The 18600-nt window shown below is 41.2% G+C and overlaps 2 protein-coding genes across 5 annotated transcripts; one reads left to right on the top strand and one right to left on the bottom strand.

Annotated features, from left to right (window-relative positions):
* Nucleotides 1-463: 463 nt before the first annotated feature.
* TMEM183A (transmembrane protein 183A) lies at nt 464-14472 on the bottom strand. Of its 4 annotated transcripts, none has more exons than XM_045877007.3 (9): nt 14268-14472; nt 13984-14073; nt 13340-13384; nt 12961-13128; nt 8344-8500; nt 7195-7375; nt 4706-4786; nt 2866-3021; nt 464-1169 (listed from the first exon to the last, which is right to left on the bottom strand). In XM_045877007.3, exons 1-9 carry the CDS (start codon nt 14374-14376, stop codon nt 984-986), a joined length of 1173 nt encoding a protein of 390 aa, XP_045732963.1. In that variant the 5' UTR covers nt 14377-14472; the 3' UTR covers nt 464-983. The 4 variants fall into 4 exon arrangements, with proteins under 4 accessions (XP_045732963.1, XP_045732962.1, XP_045732965.1 ...); XM_045877006.3 differs by having other exon boundaries at nt 8344-8503; nt 14268-14471; XM_045877009.3 differs by lacking the exon at nt 13340-13384 and having other exon boundaries at nt 14268-14471.
* Nucleotides 14473-16373: 1901 nt separating this feature from the next.
* Nucleotides 16374-18335, top strand: LOC123845346 (large ribosomal subunit protein uL24-like). The gene has a single exon (XM_045876114.3). The coding sequence runs from the start codon at nt 16453-16455 to the stop codon at nt 16888-16890; it is 438 nt and encodes a 145-aa protein (XP_045732070.1). The 5' UTR covers nt 16374-16452; the 3' UTR covers nt 16891-18335.
* The last annotated feature ends 265 nt before the right edge of the window (nt 18336-18600 follow it).

The raw sequence follows: 18600 nt of genomic DNA on the forward strand, positions 1-18600 counted from the left end.
ATTTACTTAGAAACACAGATTTCAAAGACTCTTTCATCAATCTTATATACGCTTTAGGCTGATTAGGGATAAGGTAATATCACGATCAAATTTTTACTCACCCTTTTACTTTCTTATCTATGTACACTCTGCCTACTCCCTTTTGCCACCATCTACCACAGGGAATGAAACTGAACTTTTTTAACTGTGATACAGCAAAAAGACCTGGCCATATGGCCTTGGGTAAGTCACTGATGCAGTTTTCTCAACTACAGAATGGGAACAATATCACCCACCTTGCAGGATCATGAGAATTAGAGATATTACGTAAAGTTCCTAGTACAGTACCAAGGGCACAAAGTCATCACCACCACTATCAAACCTCATGCAAAAAAAAAAATACCTAAAATCCAAAATCGGCAAAAGAATATTTACGCAATAAATATCCAAAAAGTATTTTTAAAGAAAGATACACAAGTCAATCTTGTAAGATTCTGAAAACCCTGTCACCTGCTTTATTTATGGAGAAGGGTAAAGGGAGAAGAGAAAATATTCACTTGAATTTGAGGGGCAGCTTAACGGGAAGCAACAGTAGCAACAATTTCAGGCCTCGAAGGCTCCTCTCTGATCACAAGGGAATGCTGAAACTTCCTTGTTTGGAGATGGATGAGTTTAATTTTTCCCTAGAGCAAGATCATCCATTTTTGCTGGGATAAAAGAATAAAGAACAACAAACTCAATAGCACCAAATGGGGTTTAACACAGAAAATAGAGCCAGGTTTCTCCTTTCAAATGCAAATTTTTACATTAAAATATGTTTATAAATCATAGTTGTTTTTCCTCTTGATTCAATCCTTCTCCTTCCCCTAACAGGAGCCCTGGGAACCAGAAGAGCATGTGCATTACTAACCAGATATACAATCCAGACACCCCTTCCAAACTGGAATCTGATTACTAATGGACTGGCCTAGCTCAGGGCTGACCTCAGGGACAGGAAGCAGTAACTAGGCTCTCAGGGAGAACGGATACTGAGGATGCCACCAGTCAAAGAGTCGAACGCTGTGCACTGGGTCCAGGATGACTTGCACACCCTGTTCACTGCGCAGTTTCCGACCACCATGGACAGGAGAATCTTGGAACACCAGTCTCACACGATGATGCCGCATATCCGTGCTCACATTGATAGTAAACTAGGAGGGAAAAGCAAATTCAGTACCCAAATTAAACAACCTTGTTTTCCCACGGCTCATTCTGAAATAAGACAGTCTAGACAAAATTTACACTGGCTAGGCCACAAAATGAAATTCTTCATATTTAAACCATGCTAAAGAAAGCCTCTCAAATGGCTGAATAAATTAGGATACATACACACAGACTAGCACTGAAGCCAATTTTTTAAAAACTGGGTTAGAACTATACAAAATAGGGGCGCCTGGGTGGCTCAGTTGGTTAAGCGACTGCCTTCAGCTCAGGTCATGATCCTGGAGTCTCTGGATCGAGTCCCGCATCGGGCTCCCTGCTCGGCAGGGAGTCTGCTTCTCCCTCTGGCCCTCCCCCCTCTCATGTGCTCTCTCTCATTCTCTCTCTCTCAAATAAATAAATAAAATCTTTAAAAAAAAAAAAAAAAAAAAAAAAAAAAGAACTATACAAAATGACTTGAAGGGGTTCTGATGAGATATTGTTAAGCGAGTCAAACAAGATGCATGAAACATACGTTTGATCACATTTTTGGTAAAATAAACCACAAATTCTCTAAATCTGTTTATGTATATGCTGGTCTGAACAGAATTATATGAATATGAAGTCTATGGAATATAAGTATATTACTAGGTCACTAATGTGACTTAACCTAGAGGGAGGGGAGAGGTGCCTAACAACCAAAACAGCATATATGGTATAATCTCAATTAAACAAAATTATTTAAGAGAGTGGGTGTATACAAGTACATAATAACAGATACATTAAAGAACAGTTCCCTAAAGGGCCATAGTTAGAGGCCAGTAAGAGTCTAGGTCACCTTTACTTTTTTCATGTATTTATGTATTATTTAAATTCTTTCCATGAAGTATGCATTATTTATTTTACCATTAAAAAAAGAATAAAGCTGGGTGCCTGGGTGGCTCAGTCAGTTAAGGATCTGCCTTCAGCTCAGGTCATGATCCTGGAGTCCCAGGACTGAGCCCTGCATGGGGCTCCCTGCTCAGTGGGGACTCTGCTTCTCCCTCTCCCTCTGCACCCCCCACCCCAGCTCTTGTTTTCTCTCTCACTCGCTCACTCTCTCAAATGAATGAATGAATGAATAAATATATAAATAAGAACAAAGCTATTTTCAGTGCAGAGTGGGGAACCCCATGTATCTCTGAACATAAGCCTAAAGGACAGAGAAGATAAACTGCATATACTCTCAAGTTATCAATCCAGTTAAAAATTTTAAAAACCTGGAAAATATGCCAGAGACATATCTGTTATTTACTAATCTAATTCTTAGCTAAGGCTTGAATAGTCATCATCACATAATGGACAGAGCTGGTCACCTTACATTTTAGTATTTCATTTACGACACCACAAGCAAGCCTCAAGGTCCTGAAATACAGTGCTCATATATAAGCCTCATTATTATCCCTGAAAGGATACTGTTTCTCAAATATTAATGATCACTACAAAGAAGATGCAAAAACATTCCCTTTACTATAAGAAGGAAACAGAGATAAAATATCCAGACATAATTAACTCCATTCCTAATATACAAGTCTGCTTTCAAACTTTTTAAAAAAATTATACTTCAAAGATTTCTTCCTCAATGGTTAAATTTACAAATTTCTTTCAAAACCTAGGTATAATGAGAGTCTACGAAAGAACTAAGGATGGCATTCTGTTTCCACTTACCAGGGTAAATATCATTCCCATGACAATTGGAATAAAGATGAAATTGAGGGTGGTGACCTGCAGTAGGCAGCAGTCCTGGTCTGGGTTGGTATGAACATCTTCATACTGAATGGGAGGCTGCAACCCTCCCACACACTTGCTCTTTAATCTAGGGGACTAAAGAGAACTGAAAATTACTTGAACAGCTTAGAGGAAATGTTGATGGCTCTAAGACTCCACCAGTGAAAATCCTGTTTCTCTTTATATACATATTGGTTTCTATACAGATCAAGGAAAACCTGCCCTTTGAAAGAAGAGGAAACACATCTGGATAAGCAATGTGGTAGTCGGTATATGCTTCATTTAGATGGTATTTCCTGCCATCTGGCAAGAAATGGAAACTTATAGTTCTATCAGAGGCTCCCCAATGTTTGAAAGATCGCAAATTCCTCGTGACTCGTCGGACTCCACAGAACATCTGCTGCACAAAAGGGATAGAAGCAGAAGTGGCCACCTAATTCTAGGCACCATAAATAAAAGAACCACAAGTCTCAGAACTAAAGAATCTGGGCATTCACCTTCCTGCAGTTAATTCCGCTCTCAGCTTGAACACTGCTGAGACTGCCCTGCAGCCCCTTCCCAGAAAGGTCCTATGGTGGATTTACCACCACCATCTAATGGATATCACAGTTGAAGACATCTTATTAAAATCAAATGACTAGAAACCAAAATTCTTCCCTAAAGCCATGTTTATGAAAAATCAATGGAGGGTGGGAGGATGGGTTAGCCTGGTGATGGGTATTAAAGAGGGCACGTTCTGCATGGAGCACTGGGTGTTATGCACAAACAATGAATCATGGAACAATACATCTAAAACTAATGATGTAATGTATGGTGATTAACATAACAATAAAAAATTTAAAAAATCAATGGAAAAATATGATTCACTTTAATTACAAATTTATCTGTAACTCATCAAGTGAGGGATAACTAATCTTATTTGTAATGTGTCTCTTCAGTGAGATACTAAATAGGGGAGACAGAAGGAAGAAATGAGCTGCTGAGGAAAAGAAGTAAAGGCAAGCAAAGTAGATCCTCTCTGTGGCCAAGATCTCAGGTACAGTCCAAGCAAAAGGCAGAAACGGAGTAGGATACTATCTATTCTTCTTATAAATAGCCTCCTGGCGGTGGTCCCTTTCCTCATGACTTCCCCGAACTGCCTCAGGTATAAAACCATATAAATTATTATTGTCTGCAAATACATTTGCTTTGAAAAACAAAAAAATTATAGGCAAATAACCTCAGTACATTGTTAAAACAAGTTTTCCCCTTTTTCCCATCTTTAGAAAGTCTTCAACTATACGGAAAGTTAATAAAATAGTGCAATAAACTCCTATATACCCTCTACCGTTAGACATTTCACCGTATTTGCTTCCTCTCCTCCCACCTCTCATTTTATGTAGAAGATGGTAAAGGGGGCAAAGCCATCTGAAAGGAGCACTGACGCTCCACCCCTATTCAGCATGAATAAAGACACTTACATATAACCACAGTATCATTATCACACCTGAGAAACTAACAATAATTTCATGTCATCTAACATTTACAGCATACTCACATCTCTTGAATTGTCCCAAGTGTCTTTTACAGCCCTTTGTTCCCCGCTCCAGTACCCACTCATTCAGCTAGTATACTGTTGTGTCTCTTTCGTACAGAATAGTTCCTTCTACCTTTTCTTTTCATGGCGTTATCGCAAATTTTGATGTGTACTATTTGATTTCAATAAGACAATTTTATGCCTAGTGAAATTTATTAGAACAACATACTACCTGAAAAACAAAGAGAAGATATGACTACCTACCTGTTTTTTGAACTTAAAGTTGAATTCCCACATTGGTTCCTGTCTGTTCCCAACAATCTTTCTGCACCAGAAAAGTAAGCACTGTAAAAAAATAAAAATAAAATAGACCAAAAATAAATAAATGATAGAAAAGAAAAAAATCAAAGTAAGGTAACAAAAAATAATCAGCAAAAACCTGTCTGACAGCTCCAAGGCCAGCCACAGGCCCAATGCTGAGATTTTACTTTGGCACAGAGAGAGACCCCCCCAGTTTGACACTGGTGCAACATGGAAAGAGACAATCCCAGGGCTATTCAGTAAAGAGAAGAGGGACTGATATAAGTCAACCTCAGATGCTGCTGAAGGCAACCCCCACTGTTCTCATCTTTAAAGACAGAAACATGGTCTCTAGAGACTGGGACATTCTCTGAGTCAGTGAGCCACTCCTCTATATGAAAATATAAGGGCAGCCAGTAGCCACCAGGCAAGATGATAACAAAGCCATAAGGCAGGCAGAGATGGCCATCCCTGGAACAGGAGCAAGCCACTCAGGACCTTCTGGGAGCAGAGAGCCCGTGTGAAAATGACAGAGCTGGGCCGAATTATCTAGAGTAAGCCCCTCCATGAAAGTCAGGCTACAGCTAGGGTTAACACAAGAAGTTAAGTACCTCCCAGGGGATAAGGGGTGGGTCGTCCGCCGTGCCAGCTGTCCTGCCCTTCAGACATGCCCTGTCCGTCCCGCTGTTCCATCAAAAATAATGGGCTTGGCTTTAAGGGGCAAATACTTCTGCTGCCATCACAGCGGCTCCAGTGTCCCATACAAGCTATGCGATTGAAAAGAGAGAGAGGGAGAATCAAATACGAAAAGCTGGAGTCCAGGAACCTGGGACAACTTCCTTAGGCATGCTGCCAACTCCCTGAATGCCATGCGATTGTGGTTATACAAGTGGCAAGGCCATGCGTGGGACACCTGTCACTGCAGGTCCCATATCCTCTCCAGAGATCTCTAACAACAAGGCACAAAAGCAGCAGCCAGGTGGCCTGGACTTACTGTCTGGATTAAGAACTTAGTTCTCACCACCTTGGTTTTTATAATCTACTTTTAAAAACTTAATATGCAGTGACTAGAACACGCAGACACGGGCATTTTCGATTTAGGCACTGGCACTTGCATTGTGCACTGGAGCCGCTAGGATGTGTTGAGCACGAGGAGTCTGCCTAACGCTGCTCTACTCCCGGCAACTGATTGATACCCGGCATGGTTAGCTCTGGGATGATCCCCACCTCATCAGAGCTGGTCTGATACTATCAAATGTTTCTGGGGAGGGAAACTGCAAATGTGAGATGATACACTGTCCACTCATATTACTAGCAGAAGCAGCTGCTAGGTGAAATGCTACTCACCACACATTCTACTCCTGCCCTAAAGCCACCAGCTAGTGTGATACTGAATTGAGCTCAGCCCATGGCCCTGACCATCTCAGTTTGCGACCCTCAAAGGAACCCTGATAATCTTGAAACCAACAGTACCCTTTCAGTCAATATGTATCAGGTGGAATATTATCACACGGGAGCTAAACTAGGGGAGAAGAATCATTACAGAACACCCAAAAAACAAAATAGAAGAGAATAGAAAGTGCTACAGGACACCAGATTTGGGGTAGGAACAGAGTAATAAAAATTACCAACTCAAAAGATACAAAATTCAGACAATGGCATTAGTTGAAGGAGAAATAGGCTGAGACATCAACTTGCCTAAGTAATCATATCTGTTGTACTGGTATAGCTTGGCAAAGGTGGGTTCACTGGATACTTCATTATGGAGAAAAGGAGAGAAAGGATCAAAGGCTAACAGACCTATTTACAAATCAGAAGAATGCCAAACACTTGAATACAATGTATGAATATAAGCTACAGGGGAAATCCCAAGATATAAGAAATAGCCTAGGATACAGGAAGAATTTTAGAGAGCTAAAGTCTGTGAGTTATAGTCTCTGAAACAACCTAGCCCAGAGCTTGGCAATAGTTGGCCCTTAGCGTATGTTAAAGTCTATACCAAAATCTTTTAAAGAGGTCAACAAGAAAGAAGAATCCCAGATATCAAGGTCACGTTAGGAAAAGAAAATTACTAAGGTGTTCATGTTATATCTTTGCATCATGATTTACAGCACCCTGGAAGATTTACAGTTTACATCTACCATTTGAGTTGTGCTCTTCCTAACCCAAACCATCAAAATCATCTAAAGTGGTCCAATGTACAATGCATGAGAATAAATTAAAGAGAATAAAGAATATGCTAAAAGCACAAGAAAGCTTTAAGGTAAAGAGAAGAGAAGCCAGCCCAACAGAGCAGGAATGTCTTAGAGAAGTGAAACCCTGAAAGTTTGCATTAGTCCCCTGGCAGCCTGGGACCAACAGCCCTAGCCCTCCCCATCAAGGAATCCGGAGACAAGCCATAATAACAGGCCCACCATACCATTAGTTAGGCCCCAACAATAATTCTCACTTACTTTGGAATTCTTTAATGTGCTGGGAGTGCTTTCTGGAATGGCTGGATTCTTGGAGATTCGAGCAGCAAACGGCTCATACATATGGTATAGAGATCGGATCACACATGCCCGGAGACAGCGCAGCTTCTCCATTGACTCTGGTCGCAGGCGCAAAGGCAGAGAGGCACCCAGCGTGTAGTGCCTGAAACACGACACATTACTCCTACCAATATGTGACCTGTCTCTCCTGCTCTACCTCAGTCTCCTAGGACCCCTGGTCTCTGTGTCCATTTAACTATACTGTTCTACTGGCCAGTAGTTAGCTTGTCCCCAGTGTTCTCTCACTCACACAGACACACACACACACACACACACACACACATCACACATCACACCTCCTTCATTTCTCAGCTACTTTTGCTTCTTTGCTATGCAAAACCCAATTCACATATACCTTATAATCCTGCCCTCCAACCATGTTAAAATTTTAAATCCTATTTTACTCCAAAAAATGGCAAGTCTCGGACTTGACACCAGTAGAATATACTTCAGTTGCTCAAAAGGAATGTGTACTGAAGAACCACCAGGTTCTCCCACCACGGGTCTCAGCAAGTTCTCTACACCCTTGCACTTCAACATCCCTTCCCACAACATCCTGACAGTTTATAATCTTCATTACACTTCTGCACCCGGTATCAAAAGCTGTCTTATTAATCCTATCATTCACTCTTTCCTCACCACTACAACTAAACACAGGGCAGCATGAGTACAAAAACTCTGTGATACTTCATGGTAACTACCCAACTAAGAAACAACCAATCCAGTTAGAAAGATAAATAGATAGGCATCGACAGCTTTCGAAAATTCTAGCTAAGATAAACTTCTGAAGACAAGTCAAACACAGTTCTTTTTAAGACCTGAAGCAAGACTTTTTGCTGAAAGTGGATACTGGATGGGGGGGGGGGGCAACCAAAGGGAAGACGATTACCTGGACAAATTAATAATACCAAACTTAAATTAGAGAGGGGCTCAAGGAGTCCAAAGCTAGGCTCATGCCCAGGCATGGAGTAGAGAAAATGAAAAGAGGTCACCATCCAGGGAGTAGCTCCAAATCACAAACAGCAATGAAATCAGCTACACAGATAACAGAGCGAGTCTCTGTGGTCGCACCTTCGGTACAACCTGGTCCAAAAGGCAGCAGTGCAAGTGACAGTCCAGGCATTCTTACAAATCAGAGAAAAATTCACAATGTCCTCAGGACGGATATAGGAGGCCAGCAATAGCCAAATATCCATGGGATACTCTTCTCCTCCAGCCCCGTCCAGGTCTTCTGAAACAGAAAAAAAAGAACTATAAGCTTTGAACTTCGATTATGGACATATCTAAAGATCCCCAGTCATTTCAATTCTCCCAGGGCTTGCACAGTTAAGAAAATAGTTTTAAATAGGTCCAATGAAGCCTCTCAGACTCATCATTTCCTGCTTCTTCTAGCTGCTGGAAACTTTCGTTTCCTGTTGCCCAAGTGACTGGGTCTCATTCTTAAGGCCTTTCTTTAACAACTATTCACATACTATTTTGAAGTTTTCAAAGTTTATCAAAGTTTTGCACACTTTACTATCATTCCATTCTAATAATTCTTCAACCCAAATAAAGAAAATATTACTGTGCCCATTTTACTAGTAAGAAGACATAACCTTGCCACTAGTTAAGGTAAACGGACCCAGGTTTCTACTCTAAATTCCAGCTTTGCACTAAAAACTCTGCCCCTGATTTCCCTCATGGTCCCCTTCCACCAAACATTGTCTTCAGTTCAGTCATTTAAAACAACAACTGATTTTAAGATGGTATGAGGAAACCTCAAAGTGCAAGCTCAATAAAACACCCAGTAAGTTATGGTATATTTTCATTACTCAGTAAATGCCTGTAGACGTTTCTTTCCTTCTAGTTCCTCATTTCATTGCCAGTTTGACCTATGATCCCAGCCATAGGCGTTCAGTACTCAGATGCCCTGTGACAATGTATCCCCACCTCCTTCTCCTTCAGACTTTGTTAGGATTCATTCTCTTGACCCTGAGGTCCACTCGGTGTCTCAGGTCCAAGTAAAAACTCACACTCCACAAAGACACTTGCATCTGGGCAAACCCTACTTCTAACCTATAATTCAGACCTACTCACAGAACTATCCAAAAACCAGCTTTCTTCTTTCTGTTTCCTGGGCAAAAAGATCCTACACTAGCTCCCCAAAGCTGCCTCTACTTTTCAAGCTAACTGCAGCAGTATGACTCAGACAGGTTATTGCATTAGGTTCTTCATAACAGAGACCAGTACCTCTAAAATGACATCCTCTTTTCTGGTTCCTAATCTTCCCTGTAATCTCCAGTGACCACTGAAGGCTTAGTCCTAACATGTTTGAGCCCCATCTTCTCCCACATTAAGTTTCTCTCTGAAGGAGAAGGTAAATGACTATCAGAATTTCTTCTGAGACCCATCAGGACCTTTACAAAGCACAGTGCTATTAAAAAATATTCTGTCTTCAGGGACAAACCGCAGTAATTACTGATGAGGAATAACTGTGTTTTAAACAACATTATTAAGAAATTTCAAAACATAGGAAATGGAATCAGTAAAAGAAAGCTCCACAGAGATAAGCCATGAAGGACAGAAAGAACTTTGATAGATACAGATTAAGAGCAAAAGTATTCCAATTGAAATAAATAGCTAACAGGAAGCCCAGATACTTAGAAAAACAAAATACATGTGATGGCAATAAAGAGAAAAGTTTAACAGGATTTTGATGCTATCAAGAAATTACTGTAAACTTTTTTAGACATGACTAATTTTTTTTTATTAAAGAGTATTTGTCTTTTGGAGGGAACTACCAAAACATTTAGAGATAATAATAGGATATTGGGAATTACTTCAGAATAATGCACAGTGTGTGTGTTGGGGTGCGGGGACAGTGGCTGAAACAAAAATGGCCATGAGTCAGTGTTAATGCTGGGTTAAGAGCTAGGTGGGATTCCTTATACTATTCTCTCTTCTTCTATATTCGTTTCATTAAAAAGAAGCTAAAGAAAGAAGGGGAAAAAAAGACCAGTCTGACTAGAACAAAGGAACCTAATGGGAGTAAAGCAGAGCAAACAACTAAAAGATGAATTATAGTTACAAGTCTGTAAGCCACAAATCATATATCTGGTAAGTGACTAGTATCCTGAATATACAAGGAATTCCCACAACTCAGTAATAAAAAGATAACCCAAATTTAAAATGGGCAAAGGAGGGCGCCTAGGTGGCTCAGTCGGTTAAACATCTGCCTTCAGCTGAGGTCATGATCTCGGAGTCCTGGGATCAAGTCCCATGTTGGGCTCCCTGCTCAGCGAGGAGTCTGCTTCTCCTTCCTCCCAGCTGGGAGACCCCAGCTTGTGCTCTCTCTGTTGCACCCACTCTCTTTCTAATAAATAAATAAAATCTTAAAAAAAAAAATGGGCAAAGGATTTGAATAGACATTTCTTCTTCTCTGAAGAATACATACAGATGGGCAATAAGCACACATGAAAAGATGCTCAACATCATTAGCCATCAAAGAAATGCAAATCAAAACCATGAGATACCACTTGACAGCCACTAAGATGGCTATGATTTAAAAAGTCAGACAATGCAAGTGTTGGCGAGAATGTAGAGAAACTGGATCTCTTTGCACACTGCTGGTGGAATGTAGAATGGAAACCTCAAAAAACACACCGGCGGGGCGCCTGGGTGACTCAGTCAGTTCGTTAAGTGTCTGCCTTCAGCTCAGGTCATGATCCCAGCATCCTGGGACTGAGACCTGTGTTGGGCTCCCTGCTCAGCAGGAAGTCTGCTTCTCCCTCTCCCTCTGCCCCTCCTGCTGGCTTGTGCTCTCTCATGCTCTCTCTCTCAAATAAATAAAATCTTTAAAATACAACACACACACACTGACAATTATTCAAAAGTTAAACTAGAGTTATTTATTCAAAATATTCAAAAATATAAATACAAAAAAAATTTGTATTTATTCAAAAATAAAATACAACACAGGAACACACACTGACAATTATTCAAAAGTTAAACTAGAGTTATTATGTGATTCAGCAATTTCACTCCTACCCAACAAAAATGAAAATGTATGTCCATGTAAAAACTTGTCCAAGGGTGTTCATAGTAGCATTATTCAAAATGGCCAACTGAAAAAACACTGAAGGACTGACCTGTCCTACAAAATGAATGAACTTGAAAACATGCTAAGTGAGAAAAGCTAGACACAAAAGGTCACATATTATGTGATTCCATTTATATGAAATGTCCAGAACAGGCAAATCTATAAAGACAGAAAGTAAATTAGTGGTCAGGGGGGTGGACCGGGGGAGTGGGAGGGTTGGGAGAGAATGAGAAATAATGCTAATAGGTCTGGAGTAATAGAAATGTTCTAAACTTAAAGCACGTTGATAGCTGCACAACCATGTGAACATACTAAAACCACTGAATTGAACACTTTAAAAAAGTGAATTTTATGTCAATAAGGATGTTTTAAAAGTCTGCAAGCTGTTCTACGGAGTGTGCCCAAGAACAAAACAGAGCAAGATAAATCTCTAATAACATGGTGATGATGAGCAAGGATTTCAAGAAAGAAATTAAAAAACAAAGAAGTATGAGGAACGTAAATATTAATTTTGGCCTTCTGGAAAACAATGGTATCACTGACAATAATTGGCATAATTGCAAAGCGATGGCAGTTCATTAATTATCAATTATTTCAATGTATTTCAGTAAATACAAATATTTGTGTTTTTTTGTTTTTTTGTTTTTTTAAGATTTTTTATTTATTTATTTGTGAGAGAGAATGAGAGACAGAGAGCACGAGAGGGAGGAGGGTCAGAGGGAGAAGCAGACTCCCCGCTGAGCAGGGAGCCCGATGCGGGACTCGATCCCAGGACTCCAGGATCATGACCTGAGCCGAAGGCAGTCGCTTAACCAACTGAGCCACCCAGGCGCCCCAAATATTTGTTATCTGACTCTCAAGTACAGGTAAAAGTTCTGGTAGATCTGAAACCAAAAATACATGTATCACTTATTACATTAGCTTCCCCTAACTCTAACTGATCACTGGAACCACTTTAGCTTTAATAGCTATTCTGGGTACTACCCCAAGAAAGTCTGATTCACTAAGTCTAGAGCAAACCACTGCATGGAGGTTTGGCATATTATATACTATTAGCTTATTTTTCTTTGTTTCACTTGTGTGAGTTTTATTGCCATTAGGTATAAAATCACATACTTTTCTATTTCCCACAGTATCTATTAGACATAAAGCAGACATTAATAATTGCAGAGCACTTAAAAGTCCATAGTAGTATCTAGCTTCAGCTGAAAGGAAATCGGTTAGATACAATCCACATACTTGGGAAAACATTTTTTTGTCACATCTTTGATTCCTTACCTGTTCAGAAATCCAGAAATGCAAAGGCTTTTTGTTTTCATGTTACCATATGGGTTTTCACTTAATAATGACATGTTCTCAAGGAATGGCTACTATAGTTGAGCTTACAGCTCCAGAAATCTACTGGACTATCTTACCTATCTGACTCTTACCTATCTCCTTTCTTCTCATTTTTAGACAAAACAGAAAGCCCTGGTATATTAAACCTGTCCCACTACTAAGATCCAAACCCTGGTTCTCCACTGATATCACCTCTTATGCTACTGAGAAAGTGAATAGCTTCAAGTTATCACCACAGACAGGACTAATACAAAAGCAAACAAGCCCTATACCTTTATGCCTCTTGCTTTTCTTTTTTCTGGAGACGGTTCTCTCACGGATGCTCTCCTCCTGGGCATCCATCTCATCACTGCTGTCAATGATGTCACAGGGCTCACCAACCCCAGAAAGAGCTTCCACTGCAGGAACCTGGGAGGCTTCCAAGCCACAAAGAGATTTTACTAGAAGAAAATAAGGGGAGAATGAGATGGCAGAGTCCCATCCAGAAATACAAATGACTTAGACAGGATATCAGCATCCATGAGGATAAGGAAAACAAGGGGGGGGGGGAGCAATAGTGTGAGAGAGTCTGCTGAAGAAAGGTGAGAACTAAGAAGAAAGAAATTTTAGCATTTTAAATACTAAAAACTGGAAAGCAATAGGCAAACTGACCCCAAAGTTGCAGAGATTGACTCCTTAAAAGTGTCAACTTCAGACCTGAAGAAAAAGGGAGCGCATTATTCTCCCACTATAAATCCTGCAGGATAAAAACAAAAAGTAAATGCTATTCTCATTTGTATAAATTCTGAGGAGCAATGTTTGAGAGAAAATGAAGCCAATTTGACCCTGTTCCTATGCTGGAGACAGTAGGTGTCATAAAAACACAAGTCTCAGGTACCTGTGAGTAAAAAGCTTGAAAGTAAGAGAAACATGAGAAAAGGAAAAGCATACCTCAGGATTATTACACAAAGAAACAAACTGCACAGTCAGTGGGGAATACATGTGAACCACAGGAAAAAGATGACTAACCAAGAAGAAAGCAGTGGAAACTACAGAAGAGTACGCAAAGATTTTTTTTTTTTTTTTTTTTTTTTTTTTGATGCAAAGAAAGAAAATATTTCTGCTACAAAAAGCGCTACTGCTCTTGGCTAATCCTCCCTCCCCCCTCCTCCGAATACATGAGGGGCCACTGAAGACAGCGAACACGTTTATGGGAAGATGCCCAAAGGATTTTGCAAGAAAAACACTGAGGCGGAGTTCCAGGAAAATAAAACACCTAGTTCCGCCTTCCCGGCCTGAGTCTTTCGGCAGCCTACCTTCCTGCTGCACAGCATTGGCGACGGCTTTCTTGACCCGTCCAGACCTCACGACCGCCGGATCCGAGTTGGCATAATCCGCCACGGTCACTGAAATACAGCAACAACCCTCAAAGGAGGAAGCCTTCTCTCCGTCAGCGTCCTCTCCGCCAAGACCTGCTCACTGCAGGTCTCCGGCCCCAGCGCCCTCCCATTACAGGCAAGCGAGCGCTCGCCTCGGCGCTGTCCAGCCCCCTCCCTGCCGCCAGCACCCAGTCTTTCAACGCCCCCGCCCCCTCGCCCACCTCGTCCAGAGCAGGCGTCGTGGGCCCGGAACTTGAGTCGCTTCCCTCTCTTGGGCATGGCGACCGCGTCGGGGCGAGGCCGGCCTAGCAGGCCGGGCCCCCGGGCCATGTCTTGGGCCGGAGAGCCGGCTTCGGGAGCCGCGCGCCAGCTCCGCCCGGCTCAGCGGCCATCCCGCACCGGAGTCCGCAGCTCTCGCGAGGACTGCCCCGCGTCGCGTTAGCAGCCGACGCCCCATTCGTAAGCCAATCACCGCCTGGTCTGCGGAGTACGTCATCATCCAGCGCCTACAGAGCACCTGCAGCGGAGTTCGGTAGGGGTCGACCTGTGTCTGGATTGCTGTTGTTCTGGGTAGTGTGGAATTTCGCCACACCTCTTGTGAGGTGATTGGTGTCTCAGACTTGGAACCCATGCCCGCGTTGACTAGAACTGAGTTTACACCCTGGTCTCCACGGTTTTTCAGCTACCGCCTCTGTCCACACTCCAGGTTCACTTCACCCAAACGTCCGTACGTTGCCGCCTTCGTGCTTGCTATTCCAACATGAGTCTGTAAGAGTCTTCACTCTAATCCTTATACAAAAGCTATAAAGTTCTGAATTCTCAAAATGGAGGGAGGGGTTCTCAAAAGTTTTTCGATGTACCATCATCCTCCAAACAAAACACTAGAAGGATCGATGAGGAAAGAAAATGGTCATTCCTTTGTATTGAGAAAGAAAAAAGTCACTGAGCGTAGATTACAGAACTGTGAGGTAGCAGGACCCTGGACTGGTGGCGCCAGGACGAATAAGAAGCTATTTAGTGTTCCGAGTTATGTTTTGTCCTAACTTCCTTTCTGTTCTCAAAAGATGCTAATCCAGGTCTTGAGAACCCAGACATCCAATCTGCGGGATCCACCCTAAGACATTTAGGAGACTCCTGTTTTTAATGACTAGTGATTTTAGTGATTTAGTGATTACCTAATATATAAAAGTTCATTAGGAGCAAACCACTGCCTTTTACTAACATTGTGCTAATAGGCTTGAATCAATTAGGAATTATAATTGAAGCTCAATATAATCGGTTATAATTGTGAATCATTCAAATTTAATTTATCTAAAGGCATAACATAAAACAAGGGTCCAATAGACTGTTAACTAAAAGAAAATTGTTTCAAATAATTTTTCCATGTATACATAATTCATGTTTGTTGTCAAGTTCAAAGTGCAACTGGTAAGCACTGAGCCTTCTCATTTCACAATGTTATCAGTAAAAAATTAATAAGGCCAGTGTTCATGTAGATTTCTGCTGATGTGGCAATTTGCTGAAAGCACTCAGGGATCAGGACTCCAGAGGGAATCAAAGGTGCAAAAGATAAAAATCCTATTGGGGCACCTGGGTGGCTCAGTCATTAAGCGCCTGCCTTCGGCTCAGGTCATGATCCCAGGGTCCTGGGATCGAGCCCCACATCAGGCTCTCTGCTCCGCGGGAAGCCTGCTTCTCCCCCTCCCACTCCCCCTGCTTGTGTTCCCTCTCTCGCTGTCTCTCTCTCTCTCTCTCTGTCAAAATAAATAAATAAAATCTTTAAAAAAAATCCTATTAAAATGCTGTCACTGTTGCAAACTTAAAGGTTTTAACTGAAATGTTCTCATTTTCAGTGGTATGCACTACTAATTTAATGCATTGGAATGAAAGAGGTGCTAATCCCAAAACTGTTTATTTCACCTTTCAAAATTTCAAGAATGAGAAATAAGGCCACTCAGACTGTTAAGTCCTTTGGCCACTTTAGTGGAACAAAATGCCTATAAGATCTTTTATTCCACCTTCTGTTAAAAAGCAACAACTTTTTAGAGGCACCTGGGTGGCTCAGTCGTTAAGCGTCTGCCTTCAGCTCAGGTCATGATCCCAGGGTCCTGGGATCGAGCCCCACATCAGGCTCCCTACTCTGCAGGAAGCCTACTTCTCACTCTCTCCCACTCCCCCTGCTTGTGTTCCCTCTCTCGCTGTCTCTCTCTCTCTCTGTCAAATAAAATCTTAAAAAAAAAAAAGCAACAACTTTTAATTAATACCACTGTTAGTTTCCAGATCCAAAATACAGGTTCTTTCTAGAAAGACAGGTTGTGAACGTTACTAAAAGAGCTGTTACATCTAAATGCAAGTAGCATCTAGCTCTTCCCTCTTGCGGCCATCGCTGAAGCGCCAGCGGCCAAAATGAAGTTTAATCCCTTTGTGACTTCTGACCGGAGCAAGAACCGAAAACAGCATTTCAGTGCACCTTCCCACATTTGCAGGAAGATCATGTCTTTCCCTCTTTGCAAAGCGCTGAGACAGAAGTGCAACGTTCGTTCCATGCCCATCCGAAGGGATGATGAAGTGCAGGTTGTGCGAGGACACTGCGAAGGTCAGCAGATTGGCAAAGTAGTCCAGGTTTACAGGAAGAAGTACGTCATCTACATTGAACGAGTGCAGCGAGAGAAGGCAAACGGCACAACCATCCATGTAGGCATTCACCCTAGCAAGGTGGTTATCACCAGACTAAAACTGAACAAAGACCGCAAAAAGATCCTTGAACGTAAAGCCAAATCTCACCAAGTAGGAAAGGAAAAGGGCAAATATAAGGAAGAAACAATTGAGAAGATGCAGGAGTAAAGTAATCTTATATGCGACTTGAAATAAAAACTGTTAAAATGAAAAAAAAATAAATAAGTAAATGCAAGTAGCATCTAGCTATTAACCTAGTATTAGGAAGAAGGAAGGAGACTGTTTAAAGTCTTTGTCCTCAACAAAGTGGAAAGTTTAAGGACAGTACGAATGAATACATACAGCATTAGGATGCTATCTTTCTAAGTTATATCCATACTACTTTGGGGGTATTAAGTCCTCCTTTATTTTGGACTAATAGTAAATGATAGTGGTAGTGGTTGGTAGTTTGAGGTCCTTTCTTTTCAAAAGTGGCAAATCTATGCTGTTTATCAGAATCTTCTTTTAAATTTCAATATCCTGTGAAGTCCTAAGACTAGGAACCATTGTTTTTGGAGACACTGGAAAATTATTCCTTCTGATTTGAAGAAATACATAACAGTAGCATTTCCTATAGGAAGCAGTATAAAGCAATATAGAAAAGTAATAAAGAGTGTGGATTCTGAAGCCAGACTTAACCTGGGTTCAGAAAATATCTCTGCCACTTCTTATCCACATGACCTTGGAAAAGTTACTTAATCTCCCTGGGCCTCAGTTTCCTGTCTATAAACTAAAGATAGTGATAACTCCTGCTTTATAGGGTTATTGAAATAATTAAATTAATCCATTGGAAAGTATTTAAGATAATACATAGTAGTCACTCAATAAATGTCAGCTATTATTGTTGTGGTGGTGATAGTTAAAATTGTAGTGTTATTGTTATTTAAAGGCACCTTAGATGACTAAGGTCCTTTTTGCTTCTGCATGAAGAGAGAAATTGAAGCAAGACACACATTCTAGTTGATTAAAATGCTAGAAGAGGGCGCCTGGGTGGCTCAGTTGGTTAAGCGACTGCCTTCTGCTCAGGTCATGATCCTGGAGTCCCTGGATCAAGTCCCGCATCGGGCTCCCTGCTCGGCAGGGAGCCTGCTTCTCCCTCTGACCCTCCCGCTCTTGTGCTCTCTCTCATTCTCTCTCTCTCAAATAAATAAATAAATCTTTAAAAAAAAAAAAGATTGTCTTAAAAAATAAAATAAAATGCTAGAAGACTAGCTGATATTTACTGAGTACTTACCATGCAGTGACAGTGCAGAATTCAAACTGGATTCTCTGGCTTCAGGATTGTCTGGCTTCAAAGCTCATATGTAAAATCACTGTACCATATTACCTCTAAAATAAAGGAAATCATATGAAAGCTTTGCCTTTGAATAATATTAATAGCCTAAACAGATGTGGAGTCAAACAGTGGCCAAGAGGGGGAAAATCTATAGGACAGAAAACAAACTGAAAGGGTACTTAATAAATTTCTGTAATGTGCCAAAGCTGTAGACAAGGTATGTGAAGAATCTGATTCAAAATAAGATTCAGTGGCACTAGAAAAAGCACATTAACTTAAATCTGGAGAAAAGTGCTTGTGACTTTTTATATACTTTATTTAAAATACAGTGTGTGGTTGGGGCGCCTGGGTGGCTCAGTTGGTTAAGCGACTGCCTTCAGCTCAGGTCATGATCCTGGAGTCCCTGGATCGAGTCCCGCATCGGGCTCCCTGCTCGGTGGGGAGTCTGCTTCTCCCTCTGACCCTCCCCCCTCTCATGTACTCGCTCTCTCTCATTCTCTCTCTCTCAAATAAATAAAATCTTAAAAAAAAAATTATAAAATACAGTGTGTGGTAAAATAGTT

Source organism: Mirounga angustirostris, unplaced genomic scaffold (genome assembly GCF_029215605.1).
Source record: "Mirounga angustirostris isolate CCGP_5_RB_7025 unplaced genomic scaffold, mMirAng1.0.hap1 SCAF_6, whole genome shotgun sequence".
NCBI lineage: Eukaryota > Metazoa > Chordata > Mammalia > Carnivora > Phocidae > Mirounga > Mirounga angustirostris.

Excerpts from the sequence above, each read along its gene's own strand:
- TMEM183A (XM_045877006.3), bottom strand. The coding sequence starts at position 14,376 with ATGGCCCGGGGGCCCGGCCTGCTAGGCCGGCCTCGCCCCGACGCGGTC. Across the intron at positions 14,074-14,267 it reads CGACGCCTGCTCTGGACGAG|TGACCGTGGCGGATTATGCC; the intron begins GTGGGCGAGGGG and ends GCTGTATTTCAG. Across the intron at positions 1,170-2,865 it reads TGGGAATGATATTTACCCTG|TTTACTATCAATGTGAGCAC; the intron begins GTAAGTGGAAAC and ends TTTCCCTCCTAG.
- LOC123845346 (XM_045876114.3), top strand. The coding sequence starts at position 16,453 with ATGAAGTTTAATCCCTTTGTGACTTCTGACCGGAGCAAGAACCGAAAA.